The sequence below is a fragment of the Giraffa tippelskirchi genome, chromosome 13 (assembly GCF_054371585.1).
Source record: "Giraffa tippelskirchi isolate mGirTip1 chromosome 13, T2T-mGirTip1v1.2.pri, whole genome shotgun sequence".
Taxonomy (NCBI): domain Eukaryota; kingdom Metazoa; phylum Chordata; class Mammalia; order Artiodactyla; family Giraffidae; genus Giraffa; species Giraffa tippelskirchi.
In genome coordinates, this window is record NC_137287.1 from 34,820,382 (window position 1) to 34,839,877 (window position 19,496).

The 19,496-nt window shown below is 44.9% G+C and overlaps 1 protein-coding gene across 22 annotated transcripts in view; it reads right to left on the minus strand.

Annotated features, from left to right (window-relative positions):
• Positions 1 to 19,496, minus strand: part of RBFOX1 (RNA binding fox-1 homolog 1) — a 440,478-nt gene that overhangs the window by 201,420 nt on the left and 219,562 nt on the right. For 19 of the 22 annotated variants that reach the window (XM_081554695.1, XM_081554693.1, XM_081554685.1 and 16 more), the window contains exon 2: positions 7,083 to 7,325. In XM_081554695.1, the coding sequence (XP_081410821.1) occupies positions 7,083 to 7,325 (243 nt within the window). Of the gene's footprint in view, positions 1 to 7,076; positions 7,326 to 15,415; positions 15,449 to 19,496 lie in introns of those variants that run through there. The other 3 variants (XM_081554681.1, XM_081554676.1, XM_081554691.1) reach the window with 2 other exon arrangements.

Here is a 19,496-nt window from a genome sequence, read left to right on the forward strand (position 1 = left end):
CTTATACATGGAATTTAAAATATGGAGCAAATGAAATTATTTACAGAATAGAAATAGATTCACAGACATACAAAACAAGGGAAAGGGTAGGAGAGGGATAAATTTGGAATCTAGGATTAAGAGATACAAATTACTATATATAAAATGAAAAAGAATATATGTATATACACACACATATGTATATACATATATATGTATATATAACTGAATCACTGTGGTGTACTTCTGAAACTAACACAATATTGCAAATCAACTACACTTCAATATAAACAAATGAATAAATAAACAAATGAGTAAATAAATAAACAAAAATAAAGTGATTCCCAGGTGGAGAAAAAAAAAAGAAAACTTTGAAGATGACGGATTTATCTATTATCATGAAAGTAGAGGTGGTTCTATATGTACACACTTATCGACACTAAATAATTATAAAATTATTAAGTATGCACAGCTTATTGTATGTCATTTCTGTCAATGGAGCTGTAAAAAATAAAGTACTTCTTCTCCTTTCCCAGACTACCTACTGAATCTGTGTGCTCGTGGTCAGATTCTTTCCTATCTCCTCTAAAATATTCTGCTGCTTTCTCCCTCGAGTCATGCCCTATCTCTGATTCCCTGTCCTCCCTCCATCTCTCTTCTCTGTGGTGTAAAATATTGAATCAAAATCCACCCTCCTACAAACCGGTTCCTCAGACCTCTGTGCTCTTCCGTTGCTATCTTTTCTTTCTCCTCTTTACTCTAAATGTTTATGAGGGTACTGCGCACACCCACTCTGACATTTCCCATTTATTCTTCAACTCCTGGCCCCCTGGAATGGCTCCCCAATACTTTGCTTTCTCCTGGGTCTTCGGTGATGTCCAATATGCCAGCTTCAATCATGTCCTCAGTTCATACCTGCCAGGCTGCCATGACAACACTCTCTGGTTCAACCGTCCATCCAGATATCCTCTTTATGTCTCATTCAATAGTGCCTTTCCTTCCAAATCTCACCCTCTATGAGCTCTCTAGTGATCAATCCTTGACCTTTTCTCCATTCCCTACACTTGACGAAGGTATCAATCCAAGCTCTCTATGCAAATGGCTCACCATACTGCCTTTAGCACTGACCATTTTTCTGTTCATTCAACACCTTTAATGAGAAGTCTCAGGAACTTCTCTGGTAGTCCAGTGGCCAAGACTCCAAGCTGGAAATGCAGGAAGCCCAGATGCCATCTCTGATTAGGGAACTAGATGCCACAATTAAGTGCATACGCCTAAACTAAGGATCCTGCCTGCCACAACAGGACTGAAGATCCATGTGCCACAGCCAAGACCCGGCACAGCCAAATAAATAAATACATAAAAATAAACATGGAAAAAATGAGAAGTTCACATTGACTCTGGTGGAACCATCTTTGATCTATGTATTTGGCTCTCTATGTAAAAGCTCTCTGATAGAGGGAGCCTGTTTGCTCACCATATCACCTCGCTGTGGTGTGGGGGGCACTGTGGACACCCAATATGCGATTTAAAGGTAGCCGGGTTGATCTCTTAAGAGTTCTTTATGTGAGAAAAGGATTGAGTTTCTTATCTCCCCTGATGGCTTAATATTTCCTTTAAGGTAAGCTTCCCTAGTGGCCCAAATGGTAAAGAATTTGCCTGTAATGTGGGAGACGTGGGTTCAATCCCTGGTCTGGAAGATCCCCTGGAGGAGGGCATGGCAACCCACTCCCACTCCAGTGTTCTTTCCTGGAGAATCCTCATGGACAGAGGGGCTACAGGCCATAGAGTCACAAAGAGTCGGGCACGACTAAGTGACTAAGCACAGCACAGGCATAATTAATTCTTTCCTTCGAAATGTCATTTTTTAAACTTTTCTGGCTTAAACTCTTTTCAATGGCCTCCCATAGCTTTCAACTGGGAATCCCACCCTCTTATAGAACACACCGTAGGATCCCTGTGGCTGCTTCTTGTCATCCTTTGCCACCGTGCATCCCAACACCCTCTTCACAAGCCCTTAGACACACTGCCTAGTTTTTTTTTCCTTTTCTAAATCTTTGAATAAGCCCAGCTCTTTCCAACCTTGGGACCTATGACCTTGGCATTCCTTTTACCTGGAAGCTTTTTCTTTTCCCCTTAAATATCATGTCCTTGAAGAAATGTCCTCAGGCTACTCATTTGCAGGTGGTACTTCTGCTCTTTTTTTTTTTTTAATCCTCCATAGCACCCGTCTTTTCCTTAAGAGCATGTATCACCATGTGTGTTTATAGAGCTATTTGATTCCTACATTTTTACTCTGTCTCCCACATTTAGTCATAAGAGGGAATGAACTGGACTTTCATGGTGGTCCAGCGGTTAAGAATCCGCCTGCCAATGCAAGGGACATGGGTTCAATTCCTGATCTGGGAAGAGTCCACATACCATGGGGCAACAAAGCCCATGTGCCACAACTACTGAGACCGCACAAGAGAAGCCACTGCAATGAGAAGCCTGCGCACCGCAGCTGGAAAGCAGCCCCATTCTCTGCAACTGGAGAAAGCCCGTGCACATAGCAATGGAGACCCAGTGCAGCCAAAAAACAATTATTTTTTTTCAAAAAAAAAGACGGAAAATATACTACCCAAAGCAATCTATAGATTCAGTGCAATCCCTATCAAGCTACCAATGGTATTCTTCAGAGAACTAAAACAAATAATTTCACAATTTGTATGGAAATACAAAAAACCTCGAATAGCCAAAGCAATCTTGAGAAAGAGAATGTAACTGGAGGAATCAACCTGCCTGACTTCAGGCTCTACTACAAAGACACAGTCATCAAGACAGTATGGTACTGGCACAAGGACAGAAATATAGATCAGTGGAACAAAATAGGAAGCCCAGAGATAAATCCACGCACCTATGGACACCTTATCTGTGACAAAGGAGGCAAGAATAAACAATGGAGACAAGACAATCTCTTTAACAAGTGGTGCTGGGAAAACTGGTCAACCACTTGTAAAAGAATGAAACTGGAACACTTTCTAACACCATACACAAAAATAAACTCAAAATGGATCAAAGATCTAAATGTAAGACCAGAAACTATAAAACTCCTAGAGGAAAACATAGGCAAAACACTCTCCGACATAAACCACAGCAGGATCCTCTATGACCCACCTCCTAGAATATTGGAAATATAAGCAAAAATAAACAAATGGGACCTAATTAAAATTAAAAGCTTTTGCACAACAAAGGAAACTATAAGCAAGGTGAAAAGACAGCCTTCAGAATGGGAGAAAATAATAGCAAACGAAGCAATGGACAAACAATTAATCTCAAAAATATACAAGCAACTCCTGCAGCTCAATTCCAGAAAAATAAATGACCCAATCAAAAAGTGGGCCAAAGAACTAAACAGACACTTCTCCAAAGAAGACATACAGATGGCTAACAAACACATGAAAAGATGCTCAACATCACTCATTATCAGAGAAATACAAATCAAAACCACAGTGAGGTACCATTTCACGCCTGTCAGAATGGCTGCTATCCAAAAGACTACAAGCAAAAAATGCTGGAGAGGGTGTGGAGAAAAGGCAACCCTCTTACACTGTTGGTGGGAATGCAAACTAGTACAGCCACTATGGAGAACAGTGTGGAGATTCTTCAAAAAACTGGGAAAAGAACTGCCATATGACCCAGCAATCCCACTGCTGGGCATATACACTGAGGAAACCAGAATTGAAAGAGACACGTGTAGCCCAATGTTCATTGCAGCACCGTTTATAATAGCTAGGACATGGAAGCAGCCTAGATGCCCATCAGCAGGCGAATGGATAAGGAAGCTGTGGTACATATACACAATGGAATATTACTCAGCCATTAAAAAGAATACATTCGAATCAGTTCTAATGAGGTGGATGAAACTGGAGCCTATTATACAGAGTGAAGTAAGCCAGCAAGAAAAACACCAATACAGTATACTAACACATATATATGGTATTTAGTTAATCAGTAAAGATAACCCTGTATGCGAGACATCAAAAGAGACACAGATAAATAGAACAGTATTATGGACTCTATGGGAGAGGGTGAGGGTGGCATGATATGGGAAAATAGCACTGAAGCATGTAAATTATCATAAGTGAAATGAATCGCCAGTCCAGTTTTGATGCATGATACAGGGTGCTCGGGGCTGGTGCACCAGGATGACCCAGAGGGAAAGGATGGAGAGGGAGGTGGGAGGGGGGTTCTGGAAGGGGAAAACATGTACACCCATGGTGGATTCATGTCAATGTATGGCAAAACAAATACAATATTTTAAAGTTAAAAAATAGATAAATAAACTAATTTAAAATTAAAAAAAAATAAAAAATAAACTCAATGGGAAATCAAGTTAAAGAGAATCCCTTCAAAATGCAACCACTCCAAAGTATGGAAAAAGATGTTTTAAGATGTGTGTATAAAGCCATTTCGGAGAAGGCAATGGCATCCCACCCCAGTACTCTTGCCTGGAAAATCCCATGGACGAAGGAGCCTGATAGGCTGCAGTCCATGGAGTCGCAAGAGTTGGACACGACTGAGCGACTTCACTTTCACTTTTCCCTTTCATACATTGGAGAAGGAAATGGCAACCCACTCCAGAGTTCTTGTCTGGAGAATCCCAGGGACAGGGGAGTCTGGTGGGCTGCTGTCTATGGGGTCACACAGAGTCGGACATGACTGAAGCGACTTAGCAGCATAAAGCCATTTAATTCACCAAATTGACCCAATCCCGTTACATGAATGCAAACAAAAATCCCCACATTGCTATGTTGTAATGAAGTCTCTTACTTTGCTTTGAGATAATGTTCCTGGTTACTTCTTTCAATGGTCCACACAGTTACTGCACTTGGAATTGACAAGCACAGCTGGTGCCAATTCATGGGGTTAAAAAAAAAAAAAAGGCAGAAAAGACCATTTCTGTCTGGCTCACTCACATCATCAAGTATGAGTCCTGGCCTAAGTAGATGTTTAAGAAATCTTTGTGAGTGAAGGAATGAATCTTCCACAGCAGTGTGTATGGTTGGTCCATGTGGAAGCTTAATAAATAATGCCTGATGGGACCTTTTTTAGTCCTAAAATAACTTTATCAAGCCCTACCATTGATTATCACAAAAAAAAAAAAAACCAATACACACATGAACAACAGCCCCATCACTACCACTGGTAGTCAACACAATGACAATAAACACCTCCTAAATTTGCAAACCCATTTAATAAATCCATCTCTAAGTTACAGGAAATGATGACAAACAAGGCAGCGGCAGCACTATTGACAATAACCAAGTGGCAGAAACAACCTAAACGCCCATCAATGGATGGATGGATAAATAAAATATGATCTATCCATACAATGGAATAGGATTCAGTCATAGAAAAAGAAGGACATACTGGTCCATGCTACAACGCGGATGAACCTTGAAAACATTCTAAGTGAAAGGAGACAGACACAAAAGGTCATATACTGTATGACTGAGTCTTTTGAAAAAGCCAGAAGAGGCAAATGTATACAGAAAGAAAGCAGACTGGTAACTCCTGGGGGCTGCAGGGAGGGAGGAATGGAAGACATCTGCCTGATGGATACCAGGCTTCCTTTTGGGGTGATGGGAACAGACGGGACTCTACAGTGGTGATGGATGTGTTACACTGTGAATGTACTTAATTAATGCCATTGGACTGTAGATGATAGAATGGTTAAAATTTTATATGTATTTTGGCACAATAAAAAAAGGGAAAGCAATAGAAATTTTTTCAATTTACATTATTTTGAAAAATCTCCAAATTGAACTTCCAAATGAATGAGGTACCAGGTAGCAAAGTTAGATGGTTGCCTTGGTTACAAGAAGGGGATGATAGAGGATGAGAGAGTTGGATGGCATCACCAACTTGATGGAGATGAGTTTGAGCAAGCTCCAGGAGTTGGTGATGGACAGGGAAGCCTGAGGTGCTGCAGTCCATGGGGTTGCAAAGAGTTGGACACGAGTGAGCGATTGAATTGAACTGAACTGAACCTGGTTACAAGAAAACAGATGACGTTTCAAACCAATACACTTCTTCACAAATACTAGTGTTTTAGAGGTCAGGAGAAAGAGGCCTAAGTGCCTTGTACCTATAAAGTGTTCTGGACAGAAGCTGCCTGTGTCTGGGCTTCTCAAGAATTCCACAGAACAAGGTTTCCTAAATGTTTACATATATCTCTCCTGAGATGCACATTGCATGGTTACTTCCGGTGGTATGCAAATAAACATGGTGTATTTTTAATCATCATTTTTGTTTAGAGTGATTAGCTTTTATGAATAGCCAGCAATATTAGTTTCCATTGGCAGTGGTGACAGACTGTTTCTTTTCTGTTTGTTTTTAATCCATTCCACCCATTCATAGGCAAGAAAGCTGACTTTTGGGTACATAGAGGTGTGTTACCACCACCATCAAAATGCAAAACAGTTCTACAAAATTCTCTCACTGCCCTCTGGCAGCCCAGGTCACCCATACCTCGGGGGCTATGCAGTAAAGAAGACGCTAGGGACAAAAGCCACAATGTGGGTGCAACTCAAATGAATTTGGCTAAGATAAGGAAGGTTGGGGTGGGAACCTGGCGGGGGTGGCTGCAATGGACAGATGGATTTGGGGGTGATGTAAATATTCCTAAGATAGACTGTGGCAGTGGTTGTACAGTGCTGTAAATACCATTATGGCCTCTGAATTGTACACCTCGAATAGGTGGATTTTACGGTATGTAAATGGTATCTCCAAAAAGGCATTAAAAATAAAAAAGATTACATAGTGTATGATTCCACTCGAATGACATAATTCCAGAAAAAGCGAAACTGCAGAAGCAGGAAAGAGATGAACGTTTCCCTTTAGCAAAACACGCGGTTAATGGGAAAAGGTATTGACTGAAACCAGCCTCACAGAGGATGCGCAGAGGTGAGTGAGGTGAACTGGCGGGGCTGGGATGCCAAGGATGAGCTTAGGGACCGCTCTGCAGGATGGAGCCCCACAGGTCACATAGAGGTGCACCCCGCAGTCATTCCAGGAATCCTGGGGCCCCGACCCGCCCTCCGAAACCAGCGCACACTTACTGTGGCCGTGCCCGAGACGGTGTGCGCGCTTGTGTCCGCTGCGCTCTGCTCCGAGTGCGACTGCGCGGGAGGGTACAGGTTTAACGTATGCTCCGGGACGGTGGTCTGGCCCGAGTACTCCGGTGCGGGGTGGGGATGAGGCGCCGTGTATTCCGCGGGGATGCCGTTCTGAGGGGGGGCAAACTGGGCCGAAGCGTAAGGCTGAGCCATTGTGTCAGGGGCAGCTGCTGCTTCCTGATTACCCTGGAAAATCAGAGAGAGGGAGAGAAACCATGAGCGGGCAGCAGGCAGAACCTTCTCCCCAGGCCCAGGAACAACAGCTCCCCGGATGTTGCGTGGGTGCCAGGGCGGTGCCCAGAGCCTGAGATAGATACATCCCAGGTCATCTTCATCAGATCGTATAAGGTTAATGCAGAAACCGTCACCAGGGCCTCCCTGGTGGCTCAGTGGTAAAGAACCCGCTTGCCAATGCAGGAGACACAGGTTCCATCCCTGGGTCGGGAAGATCCCCTGGAGAACGGAATGGCAACCTACTCCAGCATTCTTGCCTAGGAAATCCCACAGACAGAGGAGCCTGGCAGGTTACAGTTCAGGCAGCCACAAGAGTCAGACAGGACTTAGCAACTAAACAAGGACAGGGCAGTCATCACTGAGACAGCCCCACTGTGCAGATGCAGAAATCGAGGCTCTGAAAGGTGGAAGACCCTTTTGCATGTCATCCAGCCCAAGAGCCACACACTGTGAGAGTCTGTGTTCTTCTGCACTGGATTTTTCTGGCAGGTCTTTCTAATTTCATTCCCATTTTGGAACGTGTGAGCCTGTAGTTGTCGCCAGTGACAGCGGAGCCTTGATTTGATACTTAAAATGCCAAGAGAGATTAAATTGAACATGTGTGTTCTTGAGAGGAGAGACAATTCGTGTTAGCATTAGAATTTAATCAACATTTTATGTGCTTTGGCTCACATAATGGGATGGGGGTGGTGGTCCTTGCAAGGGTCACTGTGTGTGTGTGTGTGTGTGTGTGTGTGTGTGTGTGTGTGTGTGTGTGTGTGTATGATGTTCTCAGAGCCAACATGAAGCAGCTGATGAAAATTCAAGACCTAATTTGGACAACGATGGCCCTCTACGATAGTCTCATTTTAAGTGTCTCTGCAAAACGTGGATTTGACTCTTAGCCTCATTAATCAATGCCTCCCCCCCATTCCCTGACTAATTTTTTTTTTTTATAAGCAGAGCATTATATAACAATTCGCCCTTCAGATCTAGGCAAAACATGCAATGTGATAATTACAGTCAAGTCAAAAGAATAAAAAAAGAAGAGCTCAAATGCTTCCCTTTCAGGAAACCTCTCTCTCCACCCCCACAACTTTACTACCCTACACACACACACACACACACACACACACACACACACACACACACGGCATCAAGGACTGTAACCCAGAGGTCTAAATTTTCCATGGTCTTAAGAAATGGGATTGCACAGTCAGAGAGAGAGAGAGGGAAAGCTTAGCAATTAAGCCCACCAAATAGTTCCCTCTCCCATTATCTGTGGTCAATTAGATGTGACTTCAGCCCTCCTGTAATGATACCAGGGCAACAATGTCAGAATCTCTCCCATCTCCAGAGTCCCTGCCACTGACATTTGAGAGCATCTTTAGCCCAAGCAACTTGAATGCAGCAAAACCCATTATGACAGAGAGGGGGGAAAAAGTTTATTCTCAGAGTGGTGCCAAGAGCTGGTGCATTTGTTTAGAAGGAACCTTAATTAGAATGTTAAAGATGACACTTGGAAGAGAACAGTGCTTAGGATAAGTTAAAAACATTTTACAAGTGAAAACACCCCTATCAGGCCCTTTCCTCCCCTGGACTAATTTCTCCAAATGTCTGTGCCATCGGAAGCAAAAATGCACAGCCATGGCTTCTTGGCAACATGTGTTCATAGCACTTGGGGGCTGTGAGGGTCCGACTGTGCTGGAGTTGGATTTCTTGAGGTGCAGCGTTAACTGTGTCTGCCTTGGGAAACCACTTTCACCGTCACTGTTGCTCACTGTTCAGCCTCTTCAAGGATAAGCCCGGTTTCCTCTCAGGGGACACGTCCACTCCAAGCCCACGTCCTGCAGATGTGACTGAGCCCACCTCTGGTCACCTCTAGATGCGGTCACATGACCCAGCCTAGCTAACCAGAGGGCTTGCCTCTCGCGGCCACAGTGATGGGGACTCATGCCCATCCCTCTAAGCCGGTTAGTGAGTTAACCCCTTGCTACTCCAGTGAGGCTTAATCCTGGGACCTGACGGGCGTTGGGAGGAAGTTCCTTTACTACAATGATTGGTAACTGGAAAACATAATACCAGCTTGGAGCTACCAAGAAATGCCCCTTGAAAGGGGGCCTTCCTAAAGCAGAAGCCAACCCGGAGGAAAATGGAGCCCAGACACGGAGACACAAACCCACTGAGTCCCCTTGACATCATCTTAAGTCTTGGATCCAGCTCTTCCTGCAGTCAGTAATGCTGCTGTTTAAATTCCATAACTCAGTAAATGTCTGTGTAAGCCAGCTTTTCCATTACATGCAACCAAAAAGGTCTTGACTAATACCAAAAAAAAAAGCCTCCACTGTATATTAGCCGACTAGCATTCTTTTCTTCTATAGGGCTGCTCAAGGAACATAGACTTGTGCACAGAAATTCCATGCGATGCAACTTCTTTCTGGCTCATGAGAAGTCCTAGAAGCTTTGGGACCTTGAGACTCCTCCAAAGGGAAATACACTGGGACAAATTTCACCTCTGCCCAAAGATCTATTTCAGCCTCTCCTGCCCTTCCCCTCGCTTGTCCCTGAAAGACAGTCTTGTAAAAAACACCAAGGGAGCCTGAAATGCTTACAGGATCAGTGGTAGAGAGAGATGGTCAAAAAAGACACAGCTTTCCTTGCTCCGCCTTCAGTAGAAACGCTTTCACGGGAACGTATACGCCCACCTAGCCTTTCTGCATGGCAGAGCGATCTCAGGAAGAGAGAACCAGTTCCACGTGCTTCTGCAAAATAGCAGCTGCTCTGTGCTAGGACCTGACCCCTCTCTGCACTGCCCAGGGACGGGCTTGACCTCAGGAAGCATATGGTCTCTTTAGTCTCTCATCATGTCTTCCTGTTCACTGCCTCCTGTGCTTAGGAAGTTCTCCCCTACTCCCTTGCCTGGCTAGTCTCAGCTTCTCTCTCTCTTTTTTTAAAATATTTATTTATTTACTTTTGGCTCTGCTGGGTCTTCATTGCTGCGCGGGCTTTTCTCTAGTTGCAACAGGAGGGGGCTACTCTCAACTTGCGGTGTATGGGTATCTCACTGTGGTGGCTTCTCTTTGGGAGCTTGGGCTCTAGGCACACGGGCTTCAGTAGTTGTGGCTCCTGGGCTCGAGAGCACAGGCTCAGTAGTCGTGGTGAACAGGCTTTGGTGCCCCCTGGCACGTGGGATCTTCCCGGACCAGGGATTGAACCCATGTCTCCTGCATTAGCAGGCGGATTCTTTACCACTGAGCCACCAGGGCAGCCCTTGGCTTCTCTTTGAGGTTCCAGATCCCCCAGCCAGTCTCCTTGACACTGAAATCACATCAGCTGCCTGTCCTCTAAGCCCCACCACAGCTTTGCTCACTTCCCACATAACTCGGGGTACCGCCATTGCCTGCTGATTTGTCTGTGAACATCCGGAGGGTGGAAGACTGCGTCACATTCTCTGCTCTGTCTCCAGGGTTCCAAAGCACACTGGCTGCAAAGTCAACAGATCCCAGTGTTTGCTAAGTGAGTGCATGCTTGGGCAGTGAACTCTGGGCTCTGTCAGGCTTCATTTGGCAACAGGATGGAGGGGTTGGGGATAGGATAGGGATGGGCAAAAATGACCTCTGGAAGAAATCTGGCCCATGACTTGTTTTTGTAAATAAAGTTTTATTGGGACACAACCATGCTCACTGTGCCCCAATTGCAGAGTTGAGTCACTATGACAAGAGACCATATAGCCCACAGAGCCTAAACTATTAAACTATCGGGCCCTTTGCAGAAAAGGTTTTCTCATCGTTGTGGTGGACTTATCATGAATTATGGGGACATCAATTAAGAAGCTGTGGTTGCACAAAGAGTTTGGGCAGGAAATACAGTCAGTGGTGAAGCAGGGAGAGAAAAGGGGGTGCCTTCTCCCTAAACCAAGGAGAAGGTGGCTCAGCCAGACTTGAAGATCAACAGTGTTAAGCATGGTGGAAGAAGGATGTCATAGAATCTTTTCCAGAACGTTCTTTGTATCACCAGACATCTACATTGTACACACAAGTGCGTCAAACCCAGCAAAAGTGGGCTTATGAGAAGACCAATGATGGTGTCACACTTCTCTGCTCCATCTGAAAGACACCCTCTTCAAACTAGAGCTCGGAAGACAACGCAAGTGATACTCACACCTAGTGGGCACCAGGCATGGCGCTCAGCGTTTGGCAGCATGAGTCCTTAAGCAAGGATGATTTCCTCCCAGGAGACACGAAGTAATGACTAGAGACACTTTTGTTTGTCACAACTGGGGATTAAGTGGCACCACGAATATCTAGAGCATCCAGGAGGCCAGAGATGCTGCTGAACACCCTACAATGCACAGGATCACCCCACCCCACCACCAAGGATTATCCAGCTCCGAAGGTTAATATGCCAAGGTCTAGACTCTGCTTTGCATGCATTGCATCTGCAATCCCACTTTATTTTGCTGTAGAGGATACGTGGCCCAGAGCTGGTAAGTAATATTGTGAGGTTGCAGCCACAGGTATCTCTGAGGAAAGCCAGGAGCTGAACCAGAGCCCGTGTTTATCTCATGCCAAGGTATCTCTCATCTGGCAAGAAGATCCCCTGGTGGGGAGATACGTTTCTGATTTTAAATAAATAAGCCACTCTCTGTCACATATACAGTGACCCTGAGACCCGTTTTCCATCAGGTGGCATGTCAGGTGCTAGGGTGAGTCAGTCAGTTGCTCAGTCATGTCCAACTCTTTGTGACCCCGTGGACTGTAGCCCTCCAGGCTCCTCTGTCCATGGTTTTTTCCAGGCGAGGGTACTGGAGTCTGTTGCCATTTCCTTCTCTAGGGCATTTTCCCGACCTGGGGATGGAACCCTCGTCTCTTTCATCTCCTGCACTGGCAGGCAGATTCTTTACCACTAGCGCCACGTGGGGAGCCCCCAGGTGCTAGGGTATTTGATTCAAAGAGGCCAGGCTTCTGATTGCCAGACTGGGGAGGGATGAGGGGTATCCTTTGGCGAGTATTAGAATAGCAGCTTGGGAAATTTCCGCCACCTCAAGCCTGAAGCCTGGCTTCTGAAGGCTCTGAGGTTCCAAGGGCCAAGGGCAAAGACCAAGTAGGGACACCACTGGAGCCAGGACAAACCCCCAACTTCCACCCAAGCCTGCACCAATCAGGCAAAACCAGGGTGCTCAGCTCTAAGAGATGGTGTCCATGGTAGCCAAGGAGCCTACAGGAAGCACTCAAGTCCTTGGAGCTTGAGATGCACTCCCATTCCTGGAGTTCTCAGACAGATGTTGGTGGGACCCCCTGTGGTTACTTATTAACACTGACAACCATTCCAAAGAGACCCTAATTAATATTCCCAACATTTGTACTTTGGGCTAATTACATCTAATATTTAATTAAGATCATCGTTCTTCCTATGGAATTATTTTTCACCTTCAAAGGGCTTCGGAGATGTCTTTCTTTCTTCCCTAGTGATGTTCCTGGATTCTTAGCATGGTTGAAATGAATCTTCTGGAAAAAAACTACATTCACTTTGTGCTTGTGCTAAGTCGCTGTGGTTGTATCTGATTCTTTGCGACCCCATGGACTGTAGCCCACCAGGCTCCTCTGCCGTTCCCCTGCCGCCCTCCTCCAGGGGTTCTTCCCGACCCAGGGATCGAACCTGTGTCTCTTATATCTCTGGCATTGGCAGGTAGGTTCTTTACCACTAGTGCCACTTGGGAAGTCCATATTCACATTAAGGGTATCTTTTCCACTCCAGGTCAAGACAAGTCTTAAGTCACATGAACATGCTCCAGGCCTGGGGGCGGGAGGAAATGGGGGCAAGCTGAAGCCAATTTCATATCGGTGGTGGGGACAGGCAGCAATTATCTGGAGCATGCTGACTAGACAGTCCCTGATTTGCAGAAGCTCCCTTCAACCCTCTGCGCTGTGCTTAGTTGCTCAGTCGTGTCTGACTCTTTGCGACCCCATGGACTGCAGCCCACCAGGCTCCTCTGTCCATGAGATTCTCCAGGCAAGAATACTGGAGTGGGTTGCCATGCCCTCCTCCAGGGGATCTTCCCAACCCAGGGATCGAACCCAGGTCTTCCGCATTGCAGGCGGAGTCTTTACTGTCTGAGGATCATCCCTCTACTCTAATGTCAAATGCCTGCTTTCCCCAAATAAGTGGAATGATCACAGAGATGCTGATATTTCCCAAGTCAGGGTGCTTGTGGGGTTCTTGAGTCGACAGCAGAGGGTGATTCCGCCTTGCATGTACCTCCACATCATCTCTGATGCTGGGAAAGATTAAGGGCAGGAGAAGAAGGAGACAGCAGAAGATGAGATGGTTGGATGGCATCACCGACTCAACGGACATGAGTTTGAGCAAATTCTGGGAGATAGTGAAGGATAGGGAAGCCCAGCGTGCTGCAGTCCATGGGGTCGCAACTTAGGGACTGAACAACCACATCATCAGGGAGGTGCTTCAAGTGATTTTGCAATCCTAGCATCTGATTTTCAATGCCTGGATTTCCCTGGGTTACTGCTGAATACACAAAAGGGAAGAAAAAGAAGCCAAGACCTCATGTTTTCAAACCCACCCTTGGCTGCTGCAGAACTGGGTAGAAATTTGAAATCAAGAGCATCTATTAGGATAAATGAAAAAGAAACTTCTTCGTCCTCCTGGGCCAAACCTCAAGTAGAACAGCAACTCAACAGCAGCCAGATGACGTGGGAACCCCCCCCCACCACCTCATTCCCCGAAACACCCCGGCGGGTAGTTTGCACTCCAGTTACATAGAGAAAAAGGGATTATTAACATGCAACCAAGTCTGATTCACCAAAGGAAAAAAAAATGCCATTTCAATTTAAATATTTTACTGAAGCATGAAATAGCCAGGATATTATTGCTATTTTAAGACAAATACCGTAATCTGACCATTAGCATAGTGTATGGACTTTGCTGCTTGTAGGCATTCTGTGAGACGCCCCTCAAATACAAGGAGAATTTCCTTGGTCCCTGAAACATCCCACACCCTTAATTTTCTCAGGAGGTAGAGCCGGAGAGAAAACAGGAGGTGCTTTTTAAAAATATTTTGGTGGGTTTTTTGTTGTTGTTGTTGTTAGACATCCCCTTCTCCCAGGCACAGCCCTGAGTGGTTTAATAAAGTAGTTTTGGGAAACTAATAAATGAACCAAGACTGGCAGCCCGTTGGACTTGGCAAAATATTTTGGCTCAACATCTAATGCAAAGCACATTTCAACTGCAGAAGAGTCCTTACGTGGCAGAGCACGGAACGGATTTATTCTTTTCACCGTAAACTGTCTGACTTTTACTAAGGGGGAAAAGTGCCTGCCAAGGTGGACTTTAAGTATTTTTCTTTCTTGTCTCTGTGTGTGTTTTCCCAGCTCTAATCATCAAACTTCTAAAGCATCCTTTCTCCTTTTGCTTCTGAAATTTACCTGTTCCCAGTCCATTTCTGGTCCCCTCAAATCTCTTCCGGCCTAAACACAGCCCCTCTAGTAAAGAAATACATGGGAATGGTTCAGTCCTCCTAAACCAACTGATTACACCTCTCCACACCGCCTAGAAAAGCGATGTCTCCCGCCCCGGGACCCACGCCTCCCACCAGCTCCGACTCGAGTAACGAGACTGTCCATTCTCAGCTGCCTGCAATTCTCCGTCTTGCTGACAGTTTGGTCGACTTGAGTTTCTTAGCCTGGTCTGTTCTACTTCTCTGGCAAGAAATTGCGCATATTCAGAGAAAAGCCTCCAGTGCTGGACCGAAAAGAACTAAAACTGCATCATACCCCTGGGGGCACTGAAATCAAAGAAGGGAAATGCAAAATTACATCATTAACCTGCGGGTTCGAAGACCAGCTCAGTTCTTACACATCAAGCAGAAAAGCACACACACACACACACACACACACTTGGCTGAATTCCTCTCCTTTCCCTCCCGGCATGATTCAAGGAGCAAAATCCACATCACACAGAGAGTAACAGAGACTTCATACCAAGAAAGGCTTCCGCTCCATTCAAAGCACAGTTTCGAGTGAAACAGAAGAATGGGGGAAATGTACCTGCTGTACCATCCTGCTTCCTTTCTCCTCCATAAACTTAGCAGCTGTGCTAGAGCCACACCACAGAGCATCTGGCAGGAGAGAGCCTTGATGAGGAGCGAGGGTGTGTGCGCTGTGCAATGTGGGGACGGCGGGGGTGCGGGAGGAGGGGGGGCCGGGGCTGCCCGGCTGACCTCCTCCTCAACATCTGACTGCTCCCCAAACCAGCTCCAGAGGGGACTCCTTCCTGGAGCCTGATCCATCAATCACAGCCCGCCCCTCCTCTGGCCCCTGCGCTCCGTTTCCGAGTGTACACTGAGCAGATGATTATATAGACGAGGAAAGGGAAAAAAAAAGAAAACCCACACAGCGCTCGACTACATTAATAGCTGTTTAAAAAACATTAGAAATGCTATCCTCTGCACCGCCCGGAGCTGGAATTTTTCATTACTAAACTAAATATATGGTATGCAAGCAAACTTAGGAATTCCACCGGGAAGCTGGCGCGACTCTCCTATTTTTGTTTTATATTTTCAAGAGGGGAGGGGCGGGGGTGGGGGGGAACACCAAAAGGAGCAGGGCAGGAGATGGAAGAGGGATGAAGACAGAGCTCGAAGAGATAAGAGAGATGGTGATGGATACTTTTTTTTTTTAAAACACACTGTGAGAACACTGCAGATAAATGTATAACAAAGCTGAGTGGTTAATTGTAAATTGATCTTAAGATACTGTCAGAGGCGAGTGTGTGGAAGATGCTCAGGCCTGGCTCCTTGGCAGACTCTCTGCGTGATCTCAGGCAAGTTGTTGCAATGCCCTGGGCTCCAGGTTTTTTTTTTTTTTTTTTTTGCTTCTGTTTAATGGGGAACATGATGAGTGACTTCACAGGGTAATTGTGAGAAGATCATGATAAAAATCAAATCACGGGAAAACAAACACGCACGGCGCCCTGCCTCAGAGGATGAGCTAGATAAACAGCTTCATTCATCACATTCAATAACGTGGTGAGCGAAATCCAAAACCATCTTTGTCCCCGAGGACCCAACAGGAAGGACCTGCAGTAGGCTCTGAAGAAAAGGAACCCACCCTTGACCACAGAACCCCAGTGAGGATCAAGGGCATGAAGGAAAATCAGAGCCTCTTGTTTTTCTCTTGTCTTGAACTTCTGTCTCTTCTAAGTTCATTGTTTTTTTTTTTTCCCTTGTTTCCCAATGAGCAAAAATAAAACCTCGTACAAAATCCCCTGTGATTTCAATGCCAAATGCTGCCTCTTTATTTAAAGCTGCAAATACTTTGTTCTTCCTTTATTATTAAAACTACAACCACCGCAGTGAAATGTCAACACAATCTCAGTTTTTATTTAGTCATGTCTTTCTGGCTCGCCCAAGGAGAGGTTTCAAGAGACCCATCCACTCTTTGCATGGACAGCCGCTTATCACTGAGACGCCTGCTTGGAAAGGAGAGATCTCGCTACACTGGAGGGAATGGATGAGGTTTCTGAAGTGATTAAACTTGTAATTAAATTGTATAACAGAGGAGGAGGTGAGGGCGGAGAAGGCTGCCCTGAAGAATTCCACTTTCCTGCTGATCTGTTGGTGGTGCTAGTTTAGGGAGCCCCTGAGTGATTTTTTTATTATTATTATTTAAATTCCCAGCTTCCCAGGGTTGGAAAGAAAATCTGGATAAACAGTATTTGTGCCATTCTTACATTTCTATTCCCAATCACAGTCTGGAGATGTGATTATTAATTAATTAATTAATTAATGCAGGATGAAATTAAGCAGCCCTCTCAGGTTCCTTGGGATTCTGTAGTAGCTCTGTTGGTAAAGAATCCGTCTGCAATGTAGGAGCCCTGGGTTCAATTCCTAGGTTGGGAAGATGTGCTGGAGAAGGGACAGGCTACCCACTCCAGTATTCTTGGGCTTCCCTGGTGGCTCAGCTGGTAACAAATCCATCTGCAATGCAGGAGACCTATGTTCAATCCCTGGGTGGGGAAGATCCTCTGGAGAAGGGAAAGGCTACCCACTCCAGTATTCTGGCCTGGAGAATTCCATGGACTGTACGGTCCATGGAGTCGTAAAGAGTCTGACACGACTAAGCACCTTTCACTTTCACTCAGGTTCCTTAAAGGGACGCATCAGCTCCCCTCTCAAAACCACATCACCAGAGGACCAGAGCCCCTCCTCAAAGGACTCGCTCAATAGGTGGGCTCAGCAGTCATTCTTACGAGCTCCTTGTCCAACTAATAACTGAAGAGCTAAACTTCTGTACTTCAAGCAAAGTATAGGGGTCTTGCTTTCTCCTAGAAAGCAAAAAGTGTGAGACCAAGACAGATTCCCTGGTGTTCTGAGAAGTGATACAGAAAATGCAAAAAACTGCCCAAAACCCAAAACCCAAAAAAGTTAAAACACCCAACAGAGGAGAGTGTTTCAGGTGGAGACAATCAGAGTGATGTAATAGGACATTACTCTTTAGCCCATGGGCCATCAGGTCACTTAGGGGTGGTCCTACAGAGCCAGATGCTAGAACTCCACCCCAGACCCACCGGCTTAAAATCTCTGAGGGTGGGTGGGGTCCAGCCTTGGGCACTGTATAAAGGTGCCTCAGACTATCCTTATACATAATTTTGGGGTGAAATGTATTGTTTTCAAATTACAGGTGTGATCCCTTGGGATGTAAAACTCTGGTAGGGGGTTATCACGTCAACATTCTCTAAATGAAATAAACTATACCATACTGGGAAAGAATAGAATAGAGTAAGAGAAATGTTTCATGAAACTTTTATGCAGGTGAATTGGGCTGTGATGTAAAATCTTTTATGGATCACAATAAAATAAGTAAAATAAAAAACTCTGTGCTGGGTAATTCCCCTGTTGGTTACCATGTAACTTTTTATTGGTGCTGTGACTACGGGGTTGGAGACAAATGCTGAAAAACCAGAAACTCAATGGTGGAACTATTGTGTACCCCATTTCCTCATTTATTAATACAAATCAAAAATATTCTCCTTCCTAAAAAAAACCAAATATTCTCCTTCCTGATGAGGCTCTTGTGATGCTCTAGAGATCAAATTTATGGGAATGTGTTTCATAATCTAGAAAGTCCTTGAGCATACATTCCCCACCGTAGGGATGAAATCAGTCCCCTTTCTAGTCCAGCAAAGTTCTTTCTTCTCTGAAAAACACATGGGCAGGTGTGTTGGATTCATTCTACTGTGTGCCAGGCACTTTAATCCCCATAACCACCTCCAAGAGATAGATATTATGGTCTTTTTAAAGGTAAGAACACTGAGGCTCCAAACAGGTGAAAAAATATTTCCCACTATGGGAGTTTGTAAATTTGCTAAGTGGTGGAACCCTTATTGAAGAGTTCCTGTCACTGAATCCAGGCTAAAATCAAAATGGAGATGATAATGATGATAAAGAGGATGGAGATGATGATGGTGATGATGATGATAAAGATGGAGATGATGGTGGTGATGAAGAAGAAGATGATGATACAGAGATGATGATGGTGGTGATGAAGCTGATGATGATACAGAGATGATGATGGTGGTGATGAAGCTGATGATGATATAGAGATGATGATGATGGTGATGAAGAAGATGATAAAGATGGAGATGATGGTGGTGATGAAGATGAGGGTGATGATAAGAAAACTTTTCTCGAGTACTAACTATGTACTGGTCACTGTTAAAGCATCAAAGATACAAAATTCAACAAAGCAGCTTTGCCTATATTATCTTATTTAATAAGAACCCAACGTGGTACCTACCATCATTCTCTTTTTAAGCGAGGTGGAGTTATCAGGTTGGCCAAAAGGTTCCAGGTTTTTCATAACATCTTACGGAAGAATCTGAATGAACCTTTTGGTCAATCCAGTACTTCCTGCTATTCACACAACTAGTAAGAGCTAGTTACCCACATCCATCAGACTCCTAAGCCCCACATCCTTAAAAACTTGGAGATGGGTTCAAAGCTGACCTCAAGGTCAGCTTACAAACTGATCTTGTAGTTTGTAAGGTCAGTATACAAACCTTGGTTTCTTAACTACATGAGCTTATCAAAAAAAAAAAAAAAGCCTCTGGAACAAAGAGCTCTGAAAT